Source organism: Hemitrygon akajei, chromosome 2 (assembly GCF_048418815.1).
Source record: "Hemitrygon akajei chromosome 2, sHemAka1.3, whole genome shotgun sequence".
In the NCBI taxonomy this organism is placed as follows: Eukaryota; Metazoa; Chordata; class Chondrichthyes; order Myliobatiformes; family Dasyatidae; genus Hemitrygon; species Hemitrygon akajei.
In genome coordinates this window covers 84,483,580-84,511,085 of record NC_133125.1, presented here as the reverse complement: position 1 = coordinate 84,511,085, position 27,506 = coordinate 84,483,580, and the positions used below count along the sequence as shown (strand labels likewise).

The 27,506-nt window shown below is 40.5% G+C and overlaps 1 protein-coding gene across 3 annotated transcripts in view; it reads right to left on the bottom strand.

Annotated features, from left to right (window-relative positions):
• The window catches only part of LOC140714304 (contactin-associated protein-like 5), a 1,942,527-nt gene that overhangs the window by 247,697 nt on the left and 1,667,324 nt on the right, over window positions 1–27,506 (bottom strand). For all 3 annotated transcript variants that reach the window (XM_073025413.1, XM_073025423.1, XM_073025434.1), the window contains one exon: window positions 19,576–19,800. In XM_073025413.1, the coding sequence (XP_072881514.1) occupies window positions 19,576–19,800 (225 nt within the window). The remainder of the gene's footprint in view (window positions 1–19,575; window positions 19,801–27,506) is intronic.

Below are 27,506 nucleotides of genomic sequence, written 5' to 3'. Positions count from 1 at the left end.
ACACAATGAAAAGCCTCTGGTTTCTGTGACATCCAGAAAGATCATGGCATACATAGTTACACTGAGGTAATAAAAAGGAAACAGAACACATAACGAATTATTGCTGTTACAGAGTAAGTGGAGAGCAGACACACAAGTAAAGTGGCCATAATGGCAATAATAATAATAACAACAATAATAATAATAATAATATTTTAAGCAACACCCACAAAATGCTGATGGAAGTCATCAGGTCAGGCAGCATCTACGGAAAAGAGTTTGTTGTTGTTGTTTCAGGCCGAGACCATTCATCAGCACTGAGAGAGAAGGGGGGGAGGGGAGAGAGGCTAGCTGGAAGGTGAAAGGTTAGTCAGGTGGGTGGGAAAGGTAAAGGCTGGAAAATCTGATAAGAGAGGTGAGTGGATCGTAGGAGAAAGGGAAGGAGGAACAACCATGGGGAAGTAACAGGCAGGTGAGAAGAAATAAAAGGTTGGAGTGGGTAATATGGGGTGGGGGGACTTTGTAAACCAGGAGGAGAAATCAGTATTCATACCATCAAGTTGTAGGGTACCCAAACAGAATATAGGGTGTTGCAAGAGGAAGCCATGGATTGAAACACTGGAATGGGAATCTCAATTAAAACACTTGGCCACCGGGAAGTCCTGCCTGTGACGGAAGGCATGGAGGTGCTTGACAAAGCGGTCCCCCAATTTATGACAGGTCTCAGCAATGTAGAGGAGGCTGTTTATGACATATTTTTAATGTATTTGCATCAATTGTTGTCTTTTGCAAATTAGCTGCTTGTCAGTCTTTGTGTGTGGTTTTTTCAATAATTCTATTGCATTTCTTTGTTCTGCTGTGAACGTCTGCAAGAAAATGAATCTCAGGGTTGTATATGGTGACATAAATGTATTGTGATAACAAATTTATTTTGAACTTTGATATAGATAGAAATCAAGAGTCCAGCTTTCAGCATATGAGAAATCTCTTCAAGTGTGTCATAACAGAGGGATAGAAGCTGACCTGGAGCCCAGTGTTTTGTGTTCTAAGGCTTAAGTGGAAGAGAGGAGAAAAGAGATAGACCCGGGTTGTAGGGGCTACTTTCCTGAGGCACTGGAAAGAGTATTTGGAGTTAATGGAGGGAAGGTCGGTTGATCTAATCAGAGTCAAAGGAGGAAATTTGCAGAAGCTTTCCTTCATTACTATATATGAGCAATTAGCACAGCAACATTCATTCATTTACCAATCTATATCACACGATTGCCTCAAATTCCACTCACACTGCCTTTTTGCAAATGATTTTTGGAGGCTATCCAAGAACAAATAGGACAGTGGAGGTCAGCAGGTTTGAAGAGAAATGTAGGAAATGCAGAGTAACAAAACAAAGGGATAACTTCATGTTAAATTAATGTTATTTTCAGATGAAGGTAATAGTGGAGATTAAGAAGAGGGAACTGTATCATAACTAACAGTAAATGGGAAAAACAAAATCGCTGAAGGTGAAGAGAATGTAAAAGAAATTAAATAAAGGGAAGGAAAGAGATAGAATAGAAAGCTTTGAAGGGGGACTGAGAAATGAAATGAGGGGCTAAGGCAAACTTTTTTCACCCAGAAGGTAGTCTATATACTTTATAGAATGAAATGCCTGAGGGCGAGGTTGAAGCAGGAATGTTAGCAACATGGTTAGAGAAAATATAGTGGGATGTGGGTGTAATACTGGGAAATGGGACTAGGTTGTACAGAACTATGCAACTGGGTGTTTGATAGTCAGGATGCACAACTGCTTCTCCCTCTCATCATCCTCAACATGTGTGTCCCCTAGGGCTGTGTACTGAGCACACTGCTGTTTACCTCTACAGTCTAACACCCGAGAAATCACATTGCTAATTTCCCAGATGACACAGCAGTAGTGGGGCTCATTGATGGTCCAGAGAAAGGAGGTGGAGGTGCTCGAGGCCTGATGCCTGCCAAATAAACTCTTTCTTCATGTCAACAAGGTGATAGTTACTGACTTCAGGAAAACTCGGACTGCTCACATCCCCCTTTAATCGGTGGCACAGCAGTGAAACTGGGAGCAGTTTCAAACTCTTTAGAGTGCACATCTCACACAAACTTTCATGGTCCCAGAACACATTCTACACAATAAGAAAAACTTGCAATTGTCTCTACTTTCTGAGATCGAAGAAAGCTAGACTATGCATATCTATAATCACGTCTTTCTGCAGATGCACAGCAGAGAGCATCCTAACACACTGCATCATTGCATGGTACAGAAACTACTGCAGCAGACGGGAAGGCTCTGCAACAGGTAGTCAAAACTGCCCAACACATCACCAAAATCAGCCTACCCACCATCAAAGACATACTGTATATACAGAAAGGTGCTGTAAAAAGACCAGTAACATTTTGACGGATCCCACCCACCCTGGTCATGGACTGTTTGTCACACTTTCCTTCAGGGAGGAGGCTACGTAGCATCCTCACCAGGATCACCTGACTAAAAAACATTTACTTACCTCAAGCAGTAAGGCTGATCAACACCTCCACACCTCCAACCACTACTACTTTATCAATTCCTGTCGGAGTCACCTTATGCACAGACACCTTATGTACGGTGCAGGCAGACAAGGTCAGAGGTAGGTTGAGGCTAGGAGTCCTTTTTTATCATACTTGTGGACCATTCAACTCTCTTATAAGAGTGGTAATGCAGGCTTTTTATCCTCTGGCTGATGGGAAGGAGGAGGAGAGAAGGTCTATGGTGGTGGGCTCTTTAGCGTCACTTTATGTACATACAAACAATAAATCTATCTATTTAAATTTATTGTGTTTCTTTTTGTGCTGCATCAGATGCGGAGTAACAATTATTTTCTTCACTTTTGCACTTGTGTACTGGAAATAATGTTAAATAATCTTGCATCTAGATGGCCACAAATTGCATGTTTCTGTGCTGTATGACCCTATATCTCCATAACAGAAATTCACACCATGCAATATTCAAATTAACCCATTTACTTTTTACCCATATTGCTTAATAAACAAAAGGCAAGAGAAACAGGACGAGAAGTCAGACTCTCAGCTTTTCTGTCCTGCTTCACTATTCAACAAGATCACAGCTGATGCAATCTTGGCCTGACCTTACTTCACTGCTCTTTCCACATACCTTTGACCCACTCAAGAGTTTTAACGTTTGTCAGTCTATCCCCTAGATATACTTAACAGCTCTGCCCCGGGGATAAGAAACCTTCCCAACTGTCCAAAATGATAGAGAAATGCAACATTGTTTTATGACCTGAACATGAATTTTAGATCAGGTTCAAGGATATGCAATAACACAAGCTCATTATGAGTAGGTCTCAGGTGAAATAAGTCATAACAATGGTAATCTAGCTGAAGTCATTAAATATTGATTCAGTAATACAAAACATTTTCTCCATAATTACTTTGAAATTGTGCATACTCTTTTAAAAAAAAGTAACACACAATCCCAATTTATTCAGAGGAGCTTTCATGGTGCTTCCTAATTAACAGTAAACAACCAGTTTTCCAAACACAGACATAGTAAATGGGTGAGAGATAGTTTGCATATTATTAAAAAACTTAAGATTAATGTTATTGGCTGTGAAGTTAGTTGCGTTGCTGTGCTGCAAAAGATTCAATAAATCTTTGATCATCTAGTCAACAATTATCCAGAAATTGTGATAGTTTGACATTCTGTGGAATTCATTGCTACGGTTGGCAGTGGAGGTCAAGTCATTGGGTAAATCTAAAATGGTCTTGATTAGTAAGGGCATCAAATGTTACGGAGAGAAGGTGGGAGAATGGAATTTAGAAACATAATAAATCAGCCATGACAAAATGGTGGAGCAGACCCAATGGGCCAAATGGCCTAATGCTGCTGCTATTTGTTAAGGTCTCATTGTCCGCCCCATGCATGTGAGCTGTAGGTTCACCTCATTATATAAAAGGTCCATTCAGTAAAATGGTTGCAAGATAAAATGGACTCTTGACTTCACAATCTCCCTCGTCATGATTCCCCCTTATTGTCTGCCTGCATTGCACTTTCTTTGTAACCAGTGTCTCTGTACGTCCTCCCCGTGGAATGCATGGGTTTTCTCCGGGTTCTCCACTTTCATCCCACAGTTCAAAGATGTACCAGGTAGGTTAACCGGTCACTGTAAATTGTCCCATGATTAGGTTAGGGTTAAATCTGAGTTGCTGGGTGATGCAGCTCGAAGGGTCGGAAGGGCCTATTCTGTACTGCATGTCTACATAGCATAAAAATAACATGAAACGGTAACACTTTATTCAGCATTCCGTTATTGCTTTTCCCTTGTACTACTGTGATGAAATTATCTGTATGGATGGCATGCAGAACAAAGTTTTCATTGCTCCTTGGTACTTATGAAAATAATAAACCAGTTCTAATTCTCCTGAAGACAATAGAGCTGATTTTACTAGAGCAGTAGATTCTACTATACACCAAACCCATTACTCTGAATTAGATTCATACTATATGTTTTTCCTATCTAAGTACTTGTCCAATTGCCTTTTAAATGCAACTTATTCCAGATAACCACAACCCTCTGCATGAAATACCTACCGTTCCGTGATATAATCGAGTTTCCAGTGACCATAGTTTCCAGCTACAGAGAAAATGCAGTGAAGGTCAGACAAGGTCAGAGGTAGGTTGAGGCTAGGAGTCCTTTTTTATCATACTCATGGACCATTCAATTCTCTTATAAGAGTGGTATAATGCTGTTGTTGAGCCTGGTGGTACATGCAGTCAGGCTTTTTATCTTCTGGCTGATGGGAAGGAGGAGGAGAGAAGGTCCATGGTGGTGGGCTCTTTGACTATGCTAGCTACTTTACCGAGGCAGCAAGAAGTAGAGACAAAATCCACAGAAGTGAAGCTGGTTTCTGTGAGTTGTGACCAAGTACTGAAAGAGAAATACCATGTGCATGCAAGAAATTCTATTGTCTATCACATCAACTACATATCCAACACCTGAGAAAAATTTGCATCTAAAATTATGTGGAAAAGAAAATCATGCACTTCATGATTTTCATTTAACATCACTCATACCCATAGCACATGCAGCATTCACAGGTATCATAAGACGCTCCCTCGTGTATGCCAGCATTAGTTGAGGGCTGCATTGAGGAAAATTAGACCATCCAGCCATTATTGTGCAAACTACCTAAAGTGGACTTTCCACATCTGCTTCCATGGGTGCCTGCTTCAGATAGGTCATCCTTAATCTAATATGCTTACCCTTTGCAGCGACTCCAATGGAGCCATACAGAACAGAAATAGGGTCAAAAGTGCTTTGCTTCATGTTAATTATCAAGCCCCCAATTGCATATATCCTGTTTAACACATCCCATCTATTCTTTGATCATTTACCTACACACTAGGAGCAATTTACGCTGGTGATTTGATCTTGAATGTCTTTAGGATGTGGAAGGAAAGTCATACAGTCACAGGAAGAACATACAAACTCAACAAGGATGGCACAGGAGAACTAGATTGGATCAAGATCACTGGAGCTGTGCCTCCCACATTAGGAATTTGATGTTCCTTCAACCTGGACACTACCATATTCCAATCGGACCTCCCCATCTAAATCCAATTACAATTCACAAATACCAAGTCCTCACAAATCAATCACAATTCCCCCACTTACACCCCAAGATGTCAAAGTACCCCTGTTCGTTCTATCCAACCACCTCAAACACCGTTGCCCACAGGCTTGTCCCTCCCTCCTGTATCTGGTTCTGGTTCCATCTGTCATTCACCTCTCCCCTAGAGGTTCCTTCACTTATCTGAGTCCAGCACAGGTAGCATTTCCTGCTTATCTCCTTCCAGCAGCTCTCCCAAGCCTGCACACTTCTCTGACCCACCTCACTCCATCTCTCTCTCCTCTTTTTCTTTATCTGCCTCCAAATATCATTCACCTACCACAGCTCTCCAACTTCAACCCACCTTCCCTCCCGTACCTGGTACAACCTGCCGGTCATCTTTTACCCCTCCTCAGTCTATCAGCACCTCAGACATCTTTTCAACTCTTCCCTTATCCTCTTTTTACCCCTCTTCATTCGCAGTCCTGATGCAAGGCTTCAACCTGAAATGCTGGCAATTCCTCACAACCAACAGATGTTCTTCAGCTCATTAACTTCCTCCAGCAGATTGTCGGTGCTCCAGATTTGAGCATCTGATGTCTCTTGTGCCTCAACCTCATTCAAGGTGTTGCTGCAGCCACCTCAACTTCATGCAATTAGCATTTTAACTGAACTTCTACATTATTGCTCAGAACTCCTTTACTTCATGTACCATAGAATTTGGCAGTCCTTAACAATGACTTTTTACTGGTCAAGTGCCATCGACTTCACCACCAGAGAATTAGACTACAGATCCACATTCCTTGAACGTGACATCATGGAAGCAGAGGTTCAATTTAAAAGAAATTTGATAAGTGGATGGGAGGGATTTGGATCGATGTGGTCCAGGTGCTGACAGATGTGACTTGTCAGAAGATCAGATAGGCATGGACTGAGTGGCCTGTTTCTCTGCTGCAGTATTCAGCTCTATGTGCAAAGGTCCTAGATTTAGCAAACAGGTCACAGGACAATGTTTAACAAGAACCTCCTGTCCAATTTGATTGGTTCATTGTCAATCATAAAAGCATGTCTACTAATGAGTTGACCATTTTTCCATTAAAGTTGCCAAGTGTGATTTGTGCTTATGGCAATGGGTGGAAGAGGGTGGAAGTATTTGGATTTGATTGTCAAATCTCAATGGGAAGCACAGAGAGTTCTGTGTCCTGGACTCTTCTGAACATCATTAGCATGGTTTTCAATGCAACTAAATTTTAGAGAAGTATGTCACTGCTGCTGTAGTGAATGTATCGAACAAATTTCTTGAGGGAGCCGTTCTCCTCCCCCCATATGCTTATTTTAGCTTCTTCCCCTTTCCTTTCCAGTCCTGATGAAGGATCTCAGCTCAAAATACCAACTGTTAATTCGTTTCCATTGATGCTCCATGACCTGCAGATTTACTCCAGCATGCTGCTGTATGTTGCTCAGTCACTGTTAGTTACTTTATTAATTGCACTATGTCTTTATTCTTACAGATAAAATATTGGCTTTACCCTTTTCTGCTGCTGTACTTATGACAGCACAGTAGGGTAGCAGTTAGCATAACACTATTGTAACACCAGCAATCACCGATTGGTTTTCAAGCCCACCACTACCTGAAATGAGTTTGTATCTTCTATTTGTGACCACATGGGCTTCCTCTGGATGCCTCGGTTTCCTCCAACATTTCAAAGATGTGTGGTTAGGGTTAAGGTTTGTGTGTTGTGAGCTTGCTATGTTGACTCCAGAAGAATGGCAAAACTTGAGAGTTGCCCAGCACAAGTTCTCACTAATCGATTCAACAGGAAAACAACACATTTCACTTTATGTTTCGATGTATATGTGCCAAATGAAGCTAATCTTTAATCATGAGGCCCCTAAAGAATTTAAAAGAATCTTTGGCCATAATTTAAATCGGTGCTCTCTGTATTTCCTCCCTCTACAGCCAACAAACTTACTTCGTTGTTATATATTTTCTCGTCTCTCTCTTCCACCTCAGATTCGGGTCAGCCTTGTCATTCTATTAGGAATTGAGGGCTATATTTCCTTTAGCTCAGTGAGACATGATGAGAATCATTCATAATTCAAAACTCCTTTAATATCTCTCCTTGGGACAGTAGACTCTGCCCCATTTCCCTGGATACTGCTCTATCATTATCGGTACTGGGCGGACTGCTCTTCTGAGAGACCCCTCTGGAATATAACTGTCTAGGGAAGGAAGCAGCATTCACCTTGAAGGGTCATCCCTCTACAGATAAAGTCTTCCCCTCTCCAAGTTAACATCATTCATAACATTCCACTGCACCATTACGAGAAGTAAAACTTGAATGTGGCTCCACTTTGCTAACAAGCACAAGTTTCAGAGGCACACTTTAGTCCTTCAGAGGACATGCACAGGTGAATATCCCTCAAAGTAGGCTTTACAAATTTCTTTTAAAGAATGCAGAGCATAGTACCAATAATGTAGACATTCGGAAGCCAGGGCAGTTTCCATAGAGTCATTGGCTCATTTAGAGCAGAAATTGGCCTCTTGGTCCATCATATTCATGCCAGTCCTTGGACATCTAGGCCCATTCATCTACCTTTGTTCTATAGACTTGTATATCCTGGTGATTCAAATGCTTCTTAATCACTGTGAGACTATCTACCAGCACCACTTTTCAGACAGTGCATTCCAGATTCTAAATACTTTCCGGGTGGAAAAAAAATCCCCCTCAGAGTACCTCTAAATCTCCCATCTCTCTACTTTTTATTGGACTAGAGAAACTGAGAAGATCTTCTACCAGTGTCCACATATCTCTGAGAAGAAACTGTTTCCAATCCCAGAAAGATCAATGAACAATGGCACAGATTTAGGAAACCCAGCAAACCTACCAAAGATATCATGAGGAGTGCTTTGCCCAAAAGTTTATTGAAAACAGATACAATAGCATCTTTCTCAAGGAGTCGGGTGAATAACTTAAAGGGGAAACTTTAAGGAATGAGCAGGTGTTGGAAACTAATTTGATATTTACACTAAAGAGGCAATGTGGAAACAATGAGCCAAATAGCCTCCTTGTGTACTGGATCATCTATAATTCTGTAGGTAAATACGTGAGATTGGGGTTGAAGAGGGTTAATTGTGGAAACAATTCTGAGATCATTGAAAAAACACTTCCTGAGTACACCAAGTTGTAGGAACAGCCAGCTTGCTCTCAGGGGAATGGCTGACAATTTGCAAATTTTAATAAGCCTTAAATTGTCAAAATTATTACAAGTTATTACTATGGGCTGACTGGTTTTCCGGGCCTCAGGAATTCTGACAGCGGAAGGAGAGTGAAATCTTGGGAAATTGTTTATTAGGAGAAACAGTGTTTCCATTATCTTTCTAACATCTCTTCCCCTCCCCCCCACCCCCACAAACCGAAGCCACCACCCATTATAGCTCAATTCAACATCCCAAAAGTGAGGATGTTGGTAGGTTAGTTGGAAATTGCCTCAGAAGTGTAAGTGAGAGGTGGAATCTGAGCTTTCTGGTCAAATGAAATGGGATTAGTACAAAATTAGTGCAGAGTGAAAGATTGATGGTTGGTTCAAGGCTGAGAGAGTCTATCACATTTAGAACATCCTCACAAAATTCAAAGATTGCTACTTCATGGGACTTAATCTCCAAACCTTAACAATGACATCACTGTTCTTGGCAGAATCTCAGATGGTGTTGAGGGGATATACAGGTATAAGATAGATCAACTGGTTAAGGAGAGTCACAATACAATCTTGCACTCAACATCAGCAAGACCAAGGAACCAATTGTGAACATCAGGAAGGGGGAGTCAGGAGAACACAGACCAGTCTTCATTGAGGCATCGGAAGTAGAAAAGGTGAATAGCCTCAAGTTCCTGGATGTCAACATTTCAGGGGTCTATCCTGGGCCTAACACATTGCTGCAAAATATATTAGCAGCTAAACTTCATTACGAGATGGAGGAGATTTGATGTGTCACCAAAGACTCTAGCAAATTTCTACAGATGGACTGTGAGGAGCATTCTGACTGCTTGGATCACTACTTGCTATGAAGTTCCAATGCACAGGATCGAATCAGGCTGCAGAAGGCAAGAGAGATGCCAGCTCCATCACCAGCACCACCTTTCCTACCAACGGGGATGTTTTCAAATGGTGATACCTCAAGAAGGTGGCATTCATCATCAGGGTCCCTCACCGCCCAAGACATGCTCTCTTCTCATTGCTACCATGAAAGAAGAGGTACAGGAGCCTGAAGACACACCCTCAACATTTTAGGAAAACCTTCTTCTCTTCTGCCATCATATTTCTGAATGGTCTATTAAATCATGAAAATTACCTTTCTATTCCCGTTTCACATTATTTCTTTCTTTTGGTGTAACTTACAGCATTTTTTAATGTACTACTGTCAAAAAACAAAAAAAAAAATCATGGCATTGGTCAGTGATTATACATCTGGTTCTGAAATTACACTCTCATAACATTCTGTGAGTAGAACACCATATGGAATTACAACACACCAGTTTATGAAAACAGATCTCTTCCAGAAACTTGAGTTATTGGATTGCAGATCTTTGTTCCACATGGATGTTGGGATTGAACTCCTGGGATCATATAGAAATGCAATACACCAGATTTGAAGATAAGGCCTTTCTGGTCCAGCAGTTTATGACTCTGCTGAATACATGGAAGCCAATGTATGTATGTCAATGATATGGACTATGGTATTATTGGATTTGTGGCTAAATTTGCTCATGACACAAAGATAGGTGGAGGACCAGGTAGTGTTGAGGAAACAGAGAGCCTGCAGAGAGACTTAGATAGTTTAGGGGAATGGGCAACGAAGTAGCAAATGAAATACAATGTAGGAAAGTGTATGGTCATGCACTTTAGCGGAAGAAATAAACGGGCAGACTATTACTTAGATGGGGAAAGAATTCAAAATGCAGAGATGCAAAGGGGCTTGGGAGTCCTTGTGAAAGATACCCTAAAGGTTAACCTCCAGGTTGAATTGGTTGTGAAGAAGTGGAATACAATGTTTGCATTCATTTCTAGAGGTATAGAATATAAAAGCAGGGATGTGATGTTGAGGCTGTAAAAGGCACTTGTGAGACCACACTTGGGGTATTGTGTGCAGTTTTGGGCTCCTTATTTTACAAAGGGTATACTGACACTGGAGAAGGTTGAGAGAAGATTCACGAGAATGATTCCAGGAATCAAAGGGTTACCATATGAGGAATGTCTGACAGCTCTTCGGCTGTATTCTCCAAAGTTCAGGAGAATGAAGGCGATCACATAGAAACATACAGAATGTTAAAAGGCCTGAACAGATTAGATATGACAAAGTTATTTCCCATGGTAGGGGAGTCTAGGACAAGAGGGCACGACTTCAGGATTGAAGGATGTCCTTTTAGAAATGAGATCTGGAGAAATTACTTCAGTCAGAGGGTGGTAAATCTGTGGAATCTGATGCCACGAGTGGCTCTGGAGGCAAATTTATTGGGTGTATTTAAGGCAGAGGTAGATAGGTTCTTGATTAGCCAGGGCATCAAAGGGTATGGGGTGAATGCAGGGCAGTGGGGATGACTGGAAGAATTGGATCAGCCCATGATTGAATGGGTGAGCAGGCTCAATGGGCAGAATGGCCTACTTCTGCTCCTATATCTTATGGTCTTATGGTATTAATTACATAAATCAGCAGCAAAGTCATCATTGACAGAAGACATCTGGTGTTGAATTAACACACAGGGAAAACCAAATTTTTGGAATTCCTGTCAAAAGCGTCACCATCTAGAACACTTGAGTGTATAAGCGAACTCTGAAAGCTTTCATCTATATCTGTTCTCGAATCTTCCTGGACTTTTTCATGGTTATTTTTATTGAGTGAAAAAAAGATAGGCTGTTTGTTGTAATACACTAAGCAGTGGAAGGACTCAGCAGGTCAAGCAGCATGAAAAATACTGCCCGACCCACTGAGTTCCTCCAACATTTTGTGTATTGCTCCAAGTTCCAACATTGGCAATCTCGCTCATATTTCCAGCCTTTAATCCAGTTATTAGTTATTATTAGAGACACAGCATGCTTCAGGACCAATGAACCCATGCCACTCAATTCACCCATGTGACTATTTAATCTAGTAACCTGCATATCTACGGAATGTGGGAGCATCTGGAGGAAAGGCACTTGGTCATGTGGAGAACATACAAATTCCTTACATATGGAATTAAACCTGGGTCACTAGTACAGTAATAGTGTTATGCCTACTGCTCTGTTACTGTGCTGCCTTTATCTGGAGCAGTATTTCTCAAACTAGCTGTTTGAGGATAAACAAAACATTTAGTGGTTAATCAGGACAATTCTATCCATTCTGTTGTTAAGCATTTGCAAAAGATTGTTGGGTACAGTTGCGTTGTATTTCATGGTTAAATACAGAGTTCTGGACAGTTGGTCTCGAGATGAATTTAAAACTCATTCTAGTGGCCCACAAATTTACATTCAAATGATTAAATAAATCTGGAATCAGAAATCTTACATCATTAGCGATGACCAAGAAAGTAATGGATTGCCATGAAACTCAAAATGGTTCAGAATGTACTTTCTGAGGAACGCCTCTACTTCCTTACAAGTTTGCAAAGATTCGGCATAACATCTAAAACTCTGACAAACTTTTATAAATGTGCAGTGGAGTGTGTACTGACTAGTTGCATCACAGCTTGGTATGGAAACACCAGTGCCCTTGAATGGAAAGGACTACAAAAAGTAGTGGGTACGACCCAGTCCATCACAGCTAAAGCTCTCCCCAGCATTGAGCACATCTACGTGAAACGTTGTGTAATGCTTACGCCACAGGCTGGTGTATGTCCAGGGGGAAACTCCAGCCACCCGCCAAACCCCGCCTCCTGTGGAATACACGCTAATACAAAGTCGCACACACAATATCAAGCTCACACCAGGTACGGTTACAAAATACACTTTATAAATCTTACTAGAACTAAGTGATTAATAACAATACAATATATATGAAGGGAAAGAAAATAAAGAAAAGGCGCCAAAACTTATCAAAGTTCAGTCAATTTGTGCACATCGTTGGAGCTCAATCCTCGACCCTCCAACTACTCTTCGCTCTTCTCTGACCTCCACAACCTGCGCACCTGGGACCACCCTCGGTGATCAACCATCAGTGCCGCACCCGTCCACCTTCCTCGCTGTCTTCTTCCCAACTCCTGAAAAGACCGCGCAATCCCAGCTCCCAGACCCACAAGAGAAAATAACATGCAACCCAATTGGTTAACAAATTAATACAATCCCCATTCAAAGAGAAGCTTTGAGAATGCTGTGCAAGAAAAACACTCCCTCACCAGTTAGCTAACAAAGAAACAGTTTTACTTTTAACAAACAAAGAAGCCATTTTGATTAACATACACAGTACAGTTGTCACAAGAAAGCAGCATCCATCATCAGGGACCCTCATTACCCAGGTCATGTTCTCTTCTTGCTGTTGCCATCAGGAAAAAGCTACCGGGGCCTCAGGACTCACACAACCAGGTTCAGGAACAATTATTACCCTTCAACCATCAGGCTCTTGAACCAGAGGCAATTAAATTCACTTGCCCCATCATTGAATTGTTCCAACAACCTATGGACTCAGTCTCACGGACTCTTCATCTCATGTTCTTGATAATTATTGCTTATTTATTATTATTACTTCTTTTGTAGTTGCACAATTTATTGACTTTTGCACATCAGTTGTCCGCCCTGTTGATGTGGTTGCTCGTTGATTCTATTATGGTTATTGGATTTATTGAGTATGCCTGCAAGAAAATGAATCAGGGTTGTATTGGGTGACGTATATGTATTTTGATAATAAATTTACTTTGAACTTGAACTTTATTTGCATGGAATGTATGTGACTTACAACTGTTTTATGAAGGAGGAGCAAAGTCAAGATGGTGCTAAACAGCCACTCCTTTGCTTGCATCTCCAGAAACAGCTCTATTTCTATCTTTGTTATCTTCATTTTTCCCTTTTCAAGGTTCTTTTGAAGACCCTGACCTGGAGTTACACTCTGACTTTGGTTCTTTGTGAGAATGGGACCCACTCTCAGTGCCTCACAACCAGGTGCTTTCTGATATCCCAAGGATGCAGTCTAGAAGACAAGTGTGCCTTCAGGGATCCAGAATTTCGTGGCTGTGGGGATGGGCTGATTCTAGGTCGGTGCCCCTGACGAAAGTGTCATGGGAGAACACTGAACATCGGGAGCAGCAGGTTAGCTGTTGTGGTTTGTGTTGTCCCGACAGCTGCTCCTTTTTGGTGCCGACTCTCTGGGTGCAGAGCTTGGAAAAAGCGATGCAACAGACTTTGAACATCATAAATCAGTGAGTTGCTTGTTATGTTTCCCCTCTCGCTGTGAAATGGGGCCACCTGCTTTTCCTTTATTAGGGAGAGAGAGAACCTATGGTATGTCCAATTACCGGGTGAATGAGTAGTTTTTGGGGCACTGCAAGTCTGTGTCTTTATTAATACTTGCTGCACGCTTAAGTGTTCTGTGGAGGGTGCTGATGCTTTTTTGCTGGTGAGGGTGGGGAGGATCATTGCCTTGCTGGTGCTTGTGCGTGGGAGGGAGGAGCTGGGGGGGGCTTTGGGGTTCTAACATTTTGACTATCATTCATTCGTAGGGGCACCCCTCTGTTTTCATGGATGTTTGCAAAGAAAAAGAATTTCAGGATGTATATTGTATACAATTCTCTGACATTAAATGTATTTATTGAAACTTATTGAAATAGGCAGCAAGCATTTCAGTGAAGGCATTGATTCAGGACAGGTGATAAATGCTGCCTTTTCTTTGAGATACACCCAATGAACCCACGTTATTCAGTTACACCCATGTGACTAATTAACCTACCAACAGTAGGTTAAGACCATAATTCTTTAGGAAGTGCGAGGAAAACGGAGCACCCGGAGGAAACTCATGCAGTCGTGGAGAGAACATACAAATTCCTTACAGACAGTGGTGGGATTTGAATCCGGGTCACTGGTGTGGTAAAGCGTTACATTAACCACTATGCTATCATGCTGCCACAGTTTTTGCGCTGCCTGTTCTGGCTAGGGATATCAATATTACGGGGTCATAAAGTGATATAGTATGGAAACAAGCCCTTTGTCCAACTAGTCCACGCTGGCTGTGTGGCCCAGTGAACTAGTCCCACAGCCAACATGGCTAAAACCCTCCTATTCATGAACTTATCTGGATAACCTTTAAGGGATGTTAATGTGTCTGCCTCAACCAGTGTTTCTGGCAACTCATTCCAAATACACACTAATCTTGCTTGTTAAAGCTGCCCTTAATGTCCCTTTTAAATCTCTTGCCTGCGAAAAACTTACGCTCTCTTGTTTTTAGCAACCCTTCCCTGGAAGAAAGACTATGTGCTTCACCTCATAATCTTAAATAAATTTTTCATGCCAACATCCTTTTAGAAAATAAATTATAGTGCATTTGCAGATTCAAACTTCTTTCTGCTACCTATGATATATTGAAGGAACAATCTCAATCCAATTTTAAAGCTAGTCAAATCTCAAAGCTTCCAATTAACACTACAAAACAGTAACTTGCTTTGGAGAGCATTTGAAACCAGGCACAAGTGCCACAAAGTCCTTCACAGTGGTGTTGCAAAGCACCAATTTGATGCAAATAAGAACATATGATTGTTGATAATGAAAAGCTTGGTTGTATGTCAGTTCTTGAAGAAAGAAAAAGGGGTTGAGACACTGAGGGTCCACCTGAACTTAACCTTAAACTAGATATGTGAACAAAATGTAGAGATAAAATATTTAATACCGTTGCTTGTTTTAATTTTCTATATCATTCTCCTTTCTGCTTTAACTTTATCATTATTTTGAATTAGATCACTGGACTGGTTTAATCTTGCCTCTAACCAACAGTTAGTGGAGAATTGTTGGCCATTTTCTAATGGATGGTGAAAACATTTAAATATTATTCAAAGACCTTTGCCAGCAGGCTTTCTTGACGAGGTCTCCAGATCACAACCTTCTCTATCGCATGCCCTCAGAATCAATGATCAGCTTGGCTACTGGGGCTGGGCAGTGAATTAATTAGCATCGTTCTGAACATGGGTCAGATTCAGCTCCATACAACTTATCAATTCAAAATTCATAAAAGAAAATTACTCTGTTACGTAGTTGAAAATGGAAGCAATTATTAGGAGGCAAAAAACAAAATTATTAGCTACCAAATCTCAATTCATTTATAATTTTTGTCTTTACTTTTAAGGAGTTTATAATTGGCCTATTAAAGCTCCAAGGGCATAACTTATCAAGTACCCTATCTGTCCTGTTATTTCCTCTTCTCCACCCTCCCAACAGACAGAAAATACAAAAGCTAGAGAACACATGCCACCAGGCTTAAGGACAGTTTCTACCCTGCTGTTAGAAGTTTCTTGAATGGACCTCTTAAATGCTAAAGATGAACTCTTTAATATTCAGGAATGGGTATTGTCATTCTTCAGTACACAAGTGTAAAGCAGAACAAAAAATGACTGTTACTCTGGATCTGATACAGCATAAAAATCACAATAAAGAACACAATAAAAATAAAAACACACAATGAATATAAATACAATCCTACAAAACACAATATATAAGTAACTGAGTGTGGCCATATATACATAAGATTAGCTTATATACATAGACCGATTTACATAAAGTGTTGCTAGGTGCACGACTATCTGCAGAAAAGGTGACTCTTGCAGGATAAAATGACGAAGTGGCTTGGCAAAATGAACTCATCTAGCTAACAGCAGAGTATATGAAAGCACACCAGGACGCTGGCTGTATCAGTGTAGGTATGAGGTGTGGAGTAAAGGCGCAGTGCACGGGAGGGGGGGGGGGGGAGAGTAATTGATCTCTTTATTTATCTCATCTCTGCCCTTGCACTTTACTTATTGACCTGCACTGCATGTTTTCTGTGACTGCTTCATTACATTCTAGTTTTTTTTACTCTTGTACCACCTCAAGAAACTCTGTCTGGATGGCAAGCAGACTAAAACTTTTCACTCTCTTGGTGCACATTACAATTACCTATTTAAAAGAAATAGCCAGTAAATATCCAAATAAAATGCACCATTATAAAATTTACACTATTTGAGATAAACTGGTGGTAATCCTTGCGACTGTAAGTCTTGTTTGTGGAGGATAATTATCCCCATGGTGAGACAATATTGACTGACCCCTGATGTGTTTAAGTGTTGGTGCACAATGAGGCAGCCGCTGACAGTTGAACAAGCACACCACCGGGCTGACTGAACAAAAACACTACTTGAATAAGGATTGAAGTTATTAATAAGGAAGGTGTCTGAAATGGGAAGAAAAACAGGTATTGAAAATGAAATGAATGTTCAATACTTCTGAGCCATGCAAGAGTTCTTATTGTAATAACTGTCAATAGCAAAATATAATTTGATAACTCAGCAACAGGGAGTAAGGTTGCTTTTACAATAAGGAACAATTGTATGTTTCTGTCTGTAGATTTAAAGGGACCAATGTTCCTTTTATTCTACTATTTTTTATTTTAGCACAGCTAAGGCTGGTGCAATATGTTCAATACCAAAAATAGATAACTGAATTCACATTGTAACTCTACCATGGTAGGCTGCAAGCACTTTAATTATTTGGAGAGCAGAGATGCAATCAGGTATAAAAAGTGTTTCCAATAAATTCATAATGTTGCTAATAAGGGAAACAGGCACTAGAAATATGTGATAGAACTATATCCTGTTATTAGCTTTCATTTTCAACAGTATATTTGCTTTGATTATGTTCACTGATCTTTCCTTGGGAATACCGACTAAAATCTAAGTGGAAAATGGAATAAAATTAACCTCACACAACCAAGTTCAAGAACAGCTATGTTCCTATAGTCAACAGATTTTTAAAGTGACCTACACAACCGTAATCCTAAAACAGCACCAAAATATGACAGACTATCTCTTGCACTACCATGAACTTGTCCAATAGTGTTTTCTCTGAACAAGTATTTTGTTTTTCACAATTTTTTTTTACTGTTTTGTCTAATTTATTTTCTGTGTGTTGTCTGAATTAATTTCCCCGTGATGCTGCTGCAATTAAAGTTTTCATTGTACCTGTACCTCACTGAACTTGTGTAACTTGGCTTACCAACTTAAAATACATACGTGTATATAAAGTGACACCAATCTTACTGAAACATTCAGATGATAAATAAACGCAGATCTCAACATAATCGTGTGATGTAAGCAAGTATAGTTGACAGCTTTTATCTTGCTATTAGTTATCTATGTCTGTTACCTGTGTCATGCAATATTATCTTGATATTTGTGACTAATTACACTTATCTCTGAGGGCATGTGTGTTTCTGAATCAGGTGGAAGGAATAAAAATTTGGGGAAGTGGTACAGCCTTGAGATGGATCAGGAGAGGACTGAAACAGGGTTTTGGGACAGAGTATGTATCTGATATGACCAAGTACTTCTTCAACATTCAGGGTGATCCAACATGTTGGGGGGTTGTTGAAAGAATAACACAACTTAGTTACATAACAATCCTGTAAAAGAAGCTAGGCAAATATGTTATCTTGAAAAGATAGAAGTAGATGTGTTGAATATCTTAAGTGGTTAAACTGGTAATCGCATTGCAAAGAAATAGATCATAAGATCTACTTGATCTTTCAATTCTTCCTTTCAGACTCTTGCCATCATGCTTCACCTATGGCAATCTGCATATCATAAGACACAAGAGCAGAATTAGTCTATTTGGCCCATCCAGTCTGCTCTGCCATTCCTTTGTAGAATGGATGTGGAGGGACTAAATTTCTGATCTTTAAACAAACTCACTTTCTTTTTCATTTGAGATTTTCCTACCAAAATAATGTTCAGATAAGAAAATAGAACAGGATAATACCGATAATTGATGATCACGTCACTAACTCCCTCACAAATTGGTAGCACATTAAAAAAATTAGGATATATTTATCCATAGGGAATCTGACAGAACAATAACTTTAAAATCTCTTAATCTGATGAAGTTTAAGAATGGTAGGAAAATTGTACACAGGCAGGTTAAGCTACACCAACACTAATTAACTACAAATTAACTATTAACTAATCTGACTACAAATATGATATTCCTTCTGACTTTTAGAATGAGACAACCCATCTTTTCAAGATGATGTAACTCTTGCTCATCATGATGAATCATCAACCGTTTGTATAAATACACTTTATTCTATGGCCTAGGAAAAAGTACCTGAACAATTGCAATTTGGTTTTGTTACTGTTTCAGTAACTGTTAAACAAACATTGAAATCTTCTTTGCTCAATTGTTGTCAGATGAAAAATAACACCCTACTGAATGTTGTAAGAACCTTTTTCTGTTGTAAGAGAAAGAATAGTGAGGGCTAGTAACTAGTTAACAGTGATGTGGGTTGTACCAATGTGGTAACTGCAGACAAAACTAGAGACATGGAATGCAGCAGCAATGACACCTGAGTTTTGGAAACACCACTAATTATGTTATGGTGTGCACTCACTGCTGTAATAGAAAACTGGATCTACTGTTAGGCTCATGGATAATCACTTTACCCTATAATTAAGATCTATCCTGTTATGTAATTAAGTCTTCCTGCAGACACCATCCTGTTATCAAAATGTAGTTTACTGGTAATCTTGTCAACTGAGAAAGTAAAAGCTGTACCAAATTCATGCCCAGGTAGATCAGCTTTTGACTGGTGTCCCAGTATGCAGCAATTTTTAGTAAATCACCTATTATTTTGAACAATAGCCCCTTGTAACCTTTCAATTTACTCTGACATTTTCCAATGGAGGTACAGGCTATATTGCATTTAAAAACATACAATTCTGACTGGATCTTTATAAGAATTACCGTTGTGTACAAAATTCAATTTGAACTTACCATTTTGCTGTAATATCACAGCCAAATACTCATCGTGGTAAGTGTCGACATATAGGAGGATGCTGGGAGCCCGTGTTGTCCGGAAGCTGAAAGCAGTGTTCTCTGAGGAGGTAGTCTTGTCCATGTAGATGGCAGATAAATGTGCACTTAGATTCCTGGCAATCCCATAAAATTCCTGAAAGTTGTATATTAGGGATGTTCCAACCTCAAAGAAGGCAGACACCTCTGTAAAGAAAAAGATTAGCGTCTATATGCTGCATAGTAGAAAATCATTGTAGCATGTTAGTCTGACCGAGATAACTACCTCTGTGGCAAATCAACAATGCAGAGAAAAAGAAATATAACTGATAAGTGTTGCAGAATTGGATTTCTATTTTGTACCTCTCTAGGATTATAATAGCCATGCTAAAGCAGAGGTTGATAGCTTCTTGATTAGTATGGGTGTCAAAAACATTGGGGAGAATGCAGGAGAGTGGGTTTGAGAAGGATAATAAATTAGCCATGGCAAAGCTGGTTAGATGGGCTGAATAGCCTAATTCTGCTCCTATGTCTTATTGTCTTACGGTTATGACGCAGATACCCCAAGATACTGGTGTGGCATGCTATTGTAGCAGTTAGCGTAATTCTACTACAATGTCGGCGACCTGGGTTCAATTTCTGTCATTGTCTGTAATAAGTTTGTACATACTCCCTGTGACTGTGTGGGTTTCCTCCCACATTTCAATGATGTACGGGTTATTAGGGTAATTGTTTACATAGGTGTAATTGGAATGAGTGGGCTTGTTACCATGCTGTACTTCCCTCAATGACCACGGACTAACAGATAAATCAAGGTGTACATTGAAAATCTAAGAGTTTGAATTTGGTTTCAAAAACAAATCTGGCAATAAAAAGTTGATAAAGGTGACCATGAGAGACTGGTGTAAAAACAGAGCTGATTCACTAGCAACACTTGACAAAGAAGGAAACATGATTGTCTTAACTGAAAATTAGAACAAAAACTGCATAAGCTGGAAATCTGAGATAAAAACAGAAAAAAATCTAGAAATACACAGCCAGGTCAGTCAGTACTTGCAGAGTGATAAACAGTTAGTGTTACAAGTCGGAGATCCTGATGCTAAATCTGTTTCTCCTTCTGCATATGCTGTCTGACCTGATGAGTGTTTCCAGCATTTTCTGTTTCATTTGAAATAATACAGTACTTGGTTTGTCATAGAGTTATTGAGTTAGAGAAAGACACACAAAAGAGGAAATCATTTGAACCACTAATTCTGCAGTAGCCCATTAACAGATATCCCATGTAAGTCTCAATGTTTATCATCCCCACAGTTTCACCAACTCCCTTCAGATTCCCCAACTCACTTAAAACCATGGGCAATATACAGTGGTCAATTACCCTGCCAGTTCACAGAGTAAACGGTATGCACAATTACAGCAATAAAGACTGGAAGCCTGGAGGCCTGCCTGGGTGGGTAGCAGGGATGGGAAAGGGGCTTATTTTGCCTTTGTCTTGTTGCTGCTGCTGCTGCTTGTGCTGTTCTGTGGAACACTGCAGGCATGCTATGCTGGGACTGTAATGTGTGGTGACCCTTGCAGCTGACACCAGCACAAATGACATTGTACACTTCACTGTATGTCTTGCTATACGTGTGATAAAGAACTGTGAATCGGAAATGGAATCAATGATTGGAAAGCCACAGGATGCTGCCAAAAGACTGAAGTGTCATCTGAATGAATTCAAAAAGAAATGCTGAAGTAACAATAACAGAATAACCAAAAGAGGTAGAATTAAGAGTATGAGAATGTGGCAGTATCACCAGGAAGGAGGTGTGAAAGAAGTGGTTGGTTCAGAAGTCCAGAGCTGTACTGAAGTAACTGCTCTGAGTCTGGTCATCGGGACTTTCAGACTCATGTGTCTTCTCCCAGAAGGTAGAAGAGAGCAAACGGAATGGCCTGGGTGACAGGTATCCTTGGTGATACAATTACCCTAAATGAAGCAATGCTGAGAGGATAGTCCGTATGGAGAACACTGGAGCATCCGAGAACACAATCACAGGGCGGACGGCCATTAAACACACACATACACACACACACACCAAGAAAGCTCGCCATGCCTCCAATTACTCTGGAGACTGAAGAAATTCAATATGTCTCCATTGACCCTTATCAACTCTTTTATTGATGCATCATAGAAAGCTTTCTGTCTGGATAGATAATGGTTTGGTATGGCAACTGCTCTGCCTGCGACCGTAATAAACTGCGTGTGGACACAGCTCTGCACATCACAGAAACTAGCCTCCCCTCAACAGACTGTCTATATTTTGCGCTGCCTCGGTAAAGCATAATCAAGATCCAACCTACCCCAGACATTCTCTTTCTCTCTTCAGGTAAAAGATACAAAAGCCTGAAAGCATGTAGCAGGCTCAAGGATGCTTCCAGCCCACAGTTATCACGATTTCGAATGGACTCCTGGCCTCACAATCTACCTCATTATGATCTTGCATTTTATTGTTTACCCGCACTGCATTTTCACTGTAGATTTTACACTTTATTTTGCATTGTTATTATACCTCATTCTAACTCAATACACTGTATAATGATTGCACTGTAGAAACAGTATGCAAGACAAGCTCTTCACTGTACATATGGAACACATGACAATAATAAACCAATACTAATTCACAGTCGGCAAGCTCAGGATTGAACCCGGATCTCTGGTGCTATGATGCAATGACTCTGCAGCCCCTCCCTCTGCCACTCTACCTTCCTGAGCAGGACCACACCAATGTGGTTGATTAAGTGTTTTGCAAAGTGTCCTTTCAATATGCTCTAGAACAGAGGTTCCCAACCTGGGGTGTATGAATCCCTTGCTTAATGGTATTGGCCCAATGGTATAAAAAAGGTTGGGATTTCCTGCTCTAGAAGCAAGTGTCTTCTAAGGGAACTAGGGATACTTGCCAGCTTTTAACGATCATATTCAAAGGTCAGGAAATTATGTGAACAAAAGACATGATATGATATGATATTTTGGCAATGTTGACCCAAATATATACTCAGTGGCAACTTTATTGAGTACCTCCTGTACCCAAAATAGTGACCACTGAGTGTATGTTTGTGGTCTTCTGCTGTTGTAACCCATTCACTTCAAGGTTCAATGTGTTGTGTATTCAGAGATGCTCTTCTGTACATCACTGTCATAATGCATGGTTATTTGAGTTAGTATGGTCTTCCTGAAACTGTCTGGCCATTCCCGTCAAGATGGTGCTCATGAACAATGCTCCCTTGGTGTACACCTTCCCGATAGCTCACAAAAATGTCTTTTTTTCACCTTAGATGTGTTTCTGGGATTGTTAGAGCCTGTGATTTACAGATTGGAGATTGATTAAGTGATCCAGCACTTTGCTGTCTCTGAGAAGATTCTGGGAAGTGAGCACACACAGCCTTGATGTGAAGAAACTTTGAGATTGGACATGAGCTGGTGTTCAACTTTATTTCACAGATTAAAGCATACACTATGCGCTGATTAAAGCATTGAGGAAGATGGAGACATTGAGGCGAATGGGGAAGGTGAGTGAAAGTTCAGCACTGATTGCCTTCTTTTTGATTGCTGCCGGAGAAGGAGACTGTGAGTGGCCTATTGCTGGGTGGCTCTCTGTGGTAGGCGGGTAGGCCTCTCTGCTTCGTGTGGTGTCCCTCGCTTTCGATGAATGTTGGTGATATCGCAGGATGGTATCACGGCTTCTGCGTTTATGGATTGGACATTGCGTTTATGGACTGTGGAATTTTTCAGACTTATGGTTTTAATATTCTGTGTTTTTATCACCTGTTCCTTTTGCATTTTGTTGTGCGAGGAGAGGGTGCTTGTGGGTTGATGTTCTGTTTGTTTTTTTGTGTGGAGTGAGGGATCGATGTGTCTGTTCTATTTTGTGTGGTGTGGGGTGGGTGGGTTTAATGTTCGCTCTGAATGACTTTCATGTTCTTTCTTTGCTCCGTGACTATCTGGAAAAGACAGATTTCAGAGTTGTAGATGGATACCTGTTTTGATAATAAATGAACCTTTGATTCTCCTCTGATCGCTCTCATCAACAAGGCATTTTTTCCCCACAGAACTGCCACTCGCTGGATGCTTTTTGTATTTCATATCATTCCCTGGAAACTCTAAAGACTGTTATGCATGAAAATCCCAGATGATCAAACCACCCTGTGTGGCACCAACAATTATTCCATGGTCAAAGTCACATTTCTTCCCCAACTGGATGTTAGGTTTGAACATCAAATGAACCTCGACCATGTCTGCATACTGTTATGCATTGAGTTGCTGCCACATGACTGGCTAATTTGATATTTACATTAACAAGTCGGTGTACATGTGTACCTAATATAGTGGCCACTGAGTGTATATTGCCACACATTTCCTGTTAGCTGAAGGAGGAGATGGTATTGGTTGTGTAACAGTAGACAATTGTTTTCCCTTGTGTTATGTTGAAGGGAAAGTTGAATCACTGGTGGTTTAGCCTGTCCCATGTTGGCAGCAGCCTCATCTCAATGCCACATCTGCAAGGTTGTAAGTTCAAATCCTACTCCGGAGATTTTGAGCACTAAATCCAGGTTGACAGTATGGTGCTAGGAGGCTGGGAGCTGTTTATTATGCTGTCTTGCAACAAAGTTTTTAAACCAAAGCCTTTTTATCGCCTTGGGAGAATGCAAAGACCCTGTGGGAATATTCAAAGAAAGCTGTGGATTCTCCTGGTGTCAGCCATTTATCCAGCCACAAACATTATATTTTGCTTTACAACTGCGGTGACTTTGAATTCACTCTAGGAGATCCTGAAGCTGTGAAGGTCGCTACGTTGTTTTCCTCAGTCTCGCAGCAATAGATAGCAGAGACACTAAATGAGAATCAGAACCAAGTTTTATTATCAGTGACAAATGCTGTGAAATTTGTTGCTTTGTGGCAGTACAGTGCAATACATAAAGTATACTATACATTATAATAAGAACATATACACATATATATCCATCTCTCTCTCTCATATATATATATATATATATATATATATATACACACACACACAAACATTCATTCATGTACAAGCCAGAGAGAGAGATACATATCTATATATGTATATATAGATATAAATTAAATTAAATATCAGTGCAAAAAGAGAGCAAAAATCATGAGGTAGTGTTCCTGGGTTGGTTCATTGTTCATTCAGTGATGTTATGACAGAGGGGAAGAATCTGTTTCAAAAACTACAAGTATGTCTCTTAAGGGTCCTGTATGTCCTCTCTGATGGCAGTAATGAGACGAGAGCATGTCCTGGGTGATGGAGGTTCTTACTGATGGATATCACTTTTTGTTAAACATATTTAATAGTACTTTTGTACAGGAGCACTGGTCAATAGCTAATGTAGTGCCAGTATTTAAGGCAAGAGATAATCATCACCAGGAGGAAATCGTCATAGAATCAGTCAGCGTTGAAATAGGATTTTTGGCCCATGATGTCCATGCCAACTTTTTCTCCCATCTACTAACTTGCTAAATGTTGTCTAAATGCTTCTTAACGTCAGCCTGTTATTGAGCTTACTGTCATTGGTGGAAAAGTTCACAGAATCCTGCTCAAGAACAGAACCCGCAGAGATGGAAAGTCTAATAATTACTGTGTACAAAATTATGAATGGCTAAGATTGTTCAAATAATCTTCCTCTGTTGTTCTGCTTCACACCCTTGTTATTGCAACATCCTTCCTCTTGGTGGCTAACACTGCAGGTGGCTTTAAGGGACTGTGGTTTATTGCTCACAGCCTCTCTCCCTCTCATTGCTGGTGTATTTTACTCTTGCACAATTGAAAAGATGTGCTGCATGTTAAAGCAGGATTTCCATCCCATGCATTTACCAATTTAATTATGTTGCCCTCAAACAAGAAATTGATTGCAATATTCAATTCAAAGTTAGAAAAATATCCTGGCAGCTGAAATGATAACTATGTTGATACTTTAAATGTTCATTGGGTCAAATTTTAATTGTACTGTACTGTGCAAAAGCCTTAGGCACATTTTGATAGCTAGGGTGCCTATGACTTTTGCAAAGTCTTATAAATTATGTCTTTCCAATTGTCAAATAATACTTAATAAATCTGAGCTAATATAAAGCCAAAGACTTATTTCTAGTTCCCAACCACCTTGCTATTTTAACCAATATACAGTACTGTGCAAAAGTCTTAGGTATCCTAGCTATATATGTGCTAAGACCTTGGTCAGCACCGTATATATTTGAATTTTAATGATGTATAAATGCACGGGATTCAGGGAAAGCTAGGGAAGTGGGTTCAGAATTGGTTCAAGATGGAAAGCAGACGCAGTTCAGATTCAGATTAGATCCACATTAACTCCCTTATCCACTCATCCCTTGCCACAGGTCTCCTTACTAACTGCCCCTACACCTTCTCTCTCCCCCCACCATTCAGGATCCTAAGCAATCCATTCAGGTGACTCTTCACCTGTACACCTGTCAGGGTCGTCTATGGCATCCAGTGTTCCTCTACATGAGAGAGGCATACAGACTGGGGAGCACTTTGTTGAGCATCTTCACTTCATCCATTGCAACAGCCAGGATCACTTGGTAGCCATCCATTTCAATTCCACATCCTGTCTGTTCATGGCCTCCTCGACTGGCATGATGAGGCTAAATGTAGGTTGGAGGAACGACGCATCATATTCAATCTGATTTCACTAACATCTGGTGATCCCTACCCCCCCCCCCCCCTTTATTTTCCATTCCCTGTTCTGGTTCCCCTCTCACACATTCTCTTCCAGTAACAAATCCATTCTATTCCCACTCCCCCACCAACCCTTTGTTTTCCCTCATTCTGGTGGTCCTTTCACCCCTTCACTCCCCCCACCCTTACAACCTGCCTACCATGTCTTGCATCAAGTTCTGCAGAATCTCGTCTCCAAATTTTAAAAAAACTAGATCGTTGAAATCACATGTGGTTCATAGCTGTCCTTCAGGGAAGGAACTCTGTGCTCATTACCTGGTCTGGCAGAAATAAAATTCTAAATACACAATATTGTTGACACCTAACAACACACACAAAATGCTTAAAGTATTCAGCAGGTCAGGCAGCATCAGTGGAGGGGAATAAGCTGTCAACATTTCAGGCTGAGACTGGAAAGGAACGTGGAAGACAACAGAATAAGAAGGTGTGGGAGGGGAAGGATACAAACTGGTAGGTGAGACCAGGTAAAGGGAAAGATGGGTGGGTAGGGGATGGGAGATGAAATAAGTGGCTGGGTGGATGAAGTAAAGGAGTGAAGAAAAAGGGAATCTAATAGGAGACACTTAACTACCTCCTTATTACAGAGGTAATTGGGAATGTGTAATAAATGATGACATTGCCAGAAACACCAACACCAACATGGGAACAAATAACTTAATTTCAGATAACAACTCCCACCATCCAGGCTGTGCTGTCTTCTCACTACAGCTATCGGGAAGGAGATAGCGGAGCTTGAGGCCCCGTACCACCAGGTTCAGGAAGAGTTATTACCCTTTCAGGCTCCTGAACCAGTCTCACTTCAACACTCAGATTCAGATTCAGATTCAGTTTATTGTCATTTAGAAACCACAAATGCAATGCAGTTAAAAAATGAGACAATGTTCCTTCAGAATGATATCACAAAAGCATATGACAAAACAGAATACACTAGAAAATCCACATAACATTTGGCAATCCCCAATCCAGAGTCCGGAGAGGCTGCTGTGTATTAATATTGCGCTGCCGTCTAGCGCGTTCCCGGAAAGGAGCTCCAAATCCACCAGACAAAACAAGACCAAAAACTAAAGCTACAAGACCTGCACAAAACAACATAGTTACAACAGTGCAAACTATAGCATAATTGATTTAAAAAAAACAGACCATGGGCACAGT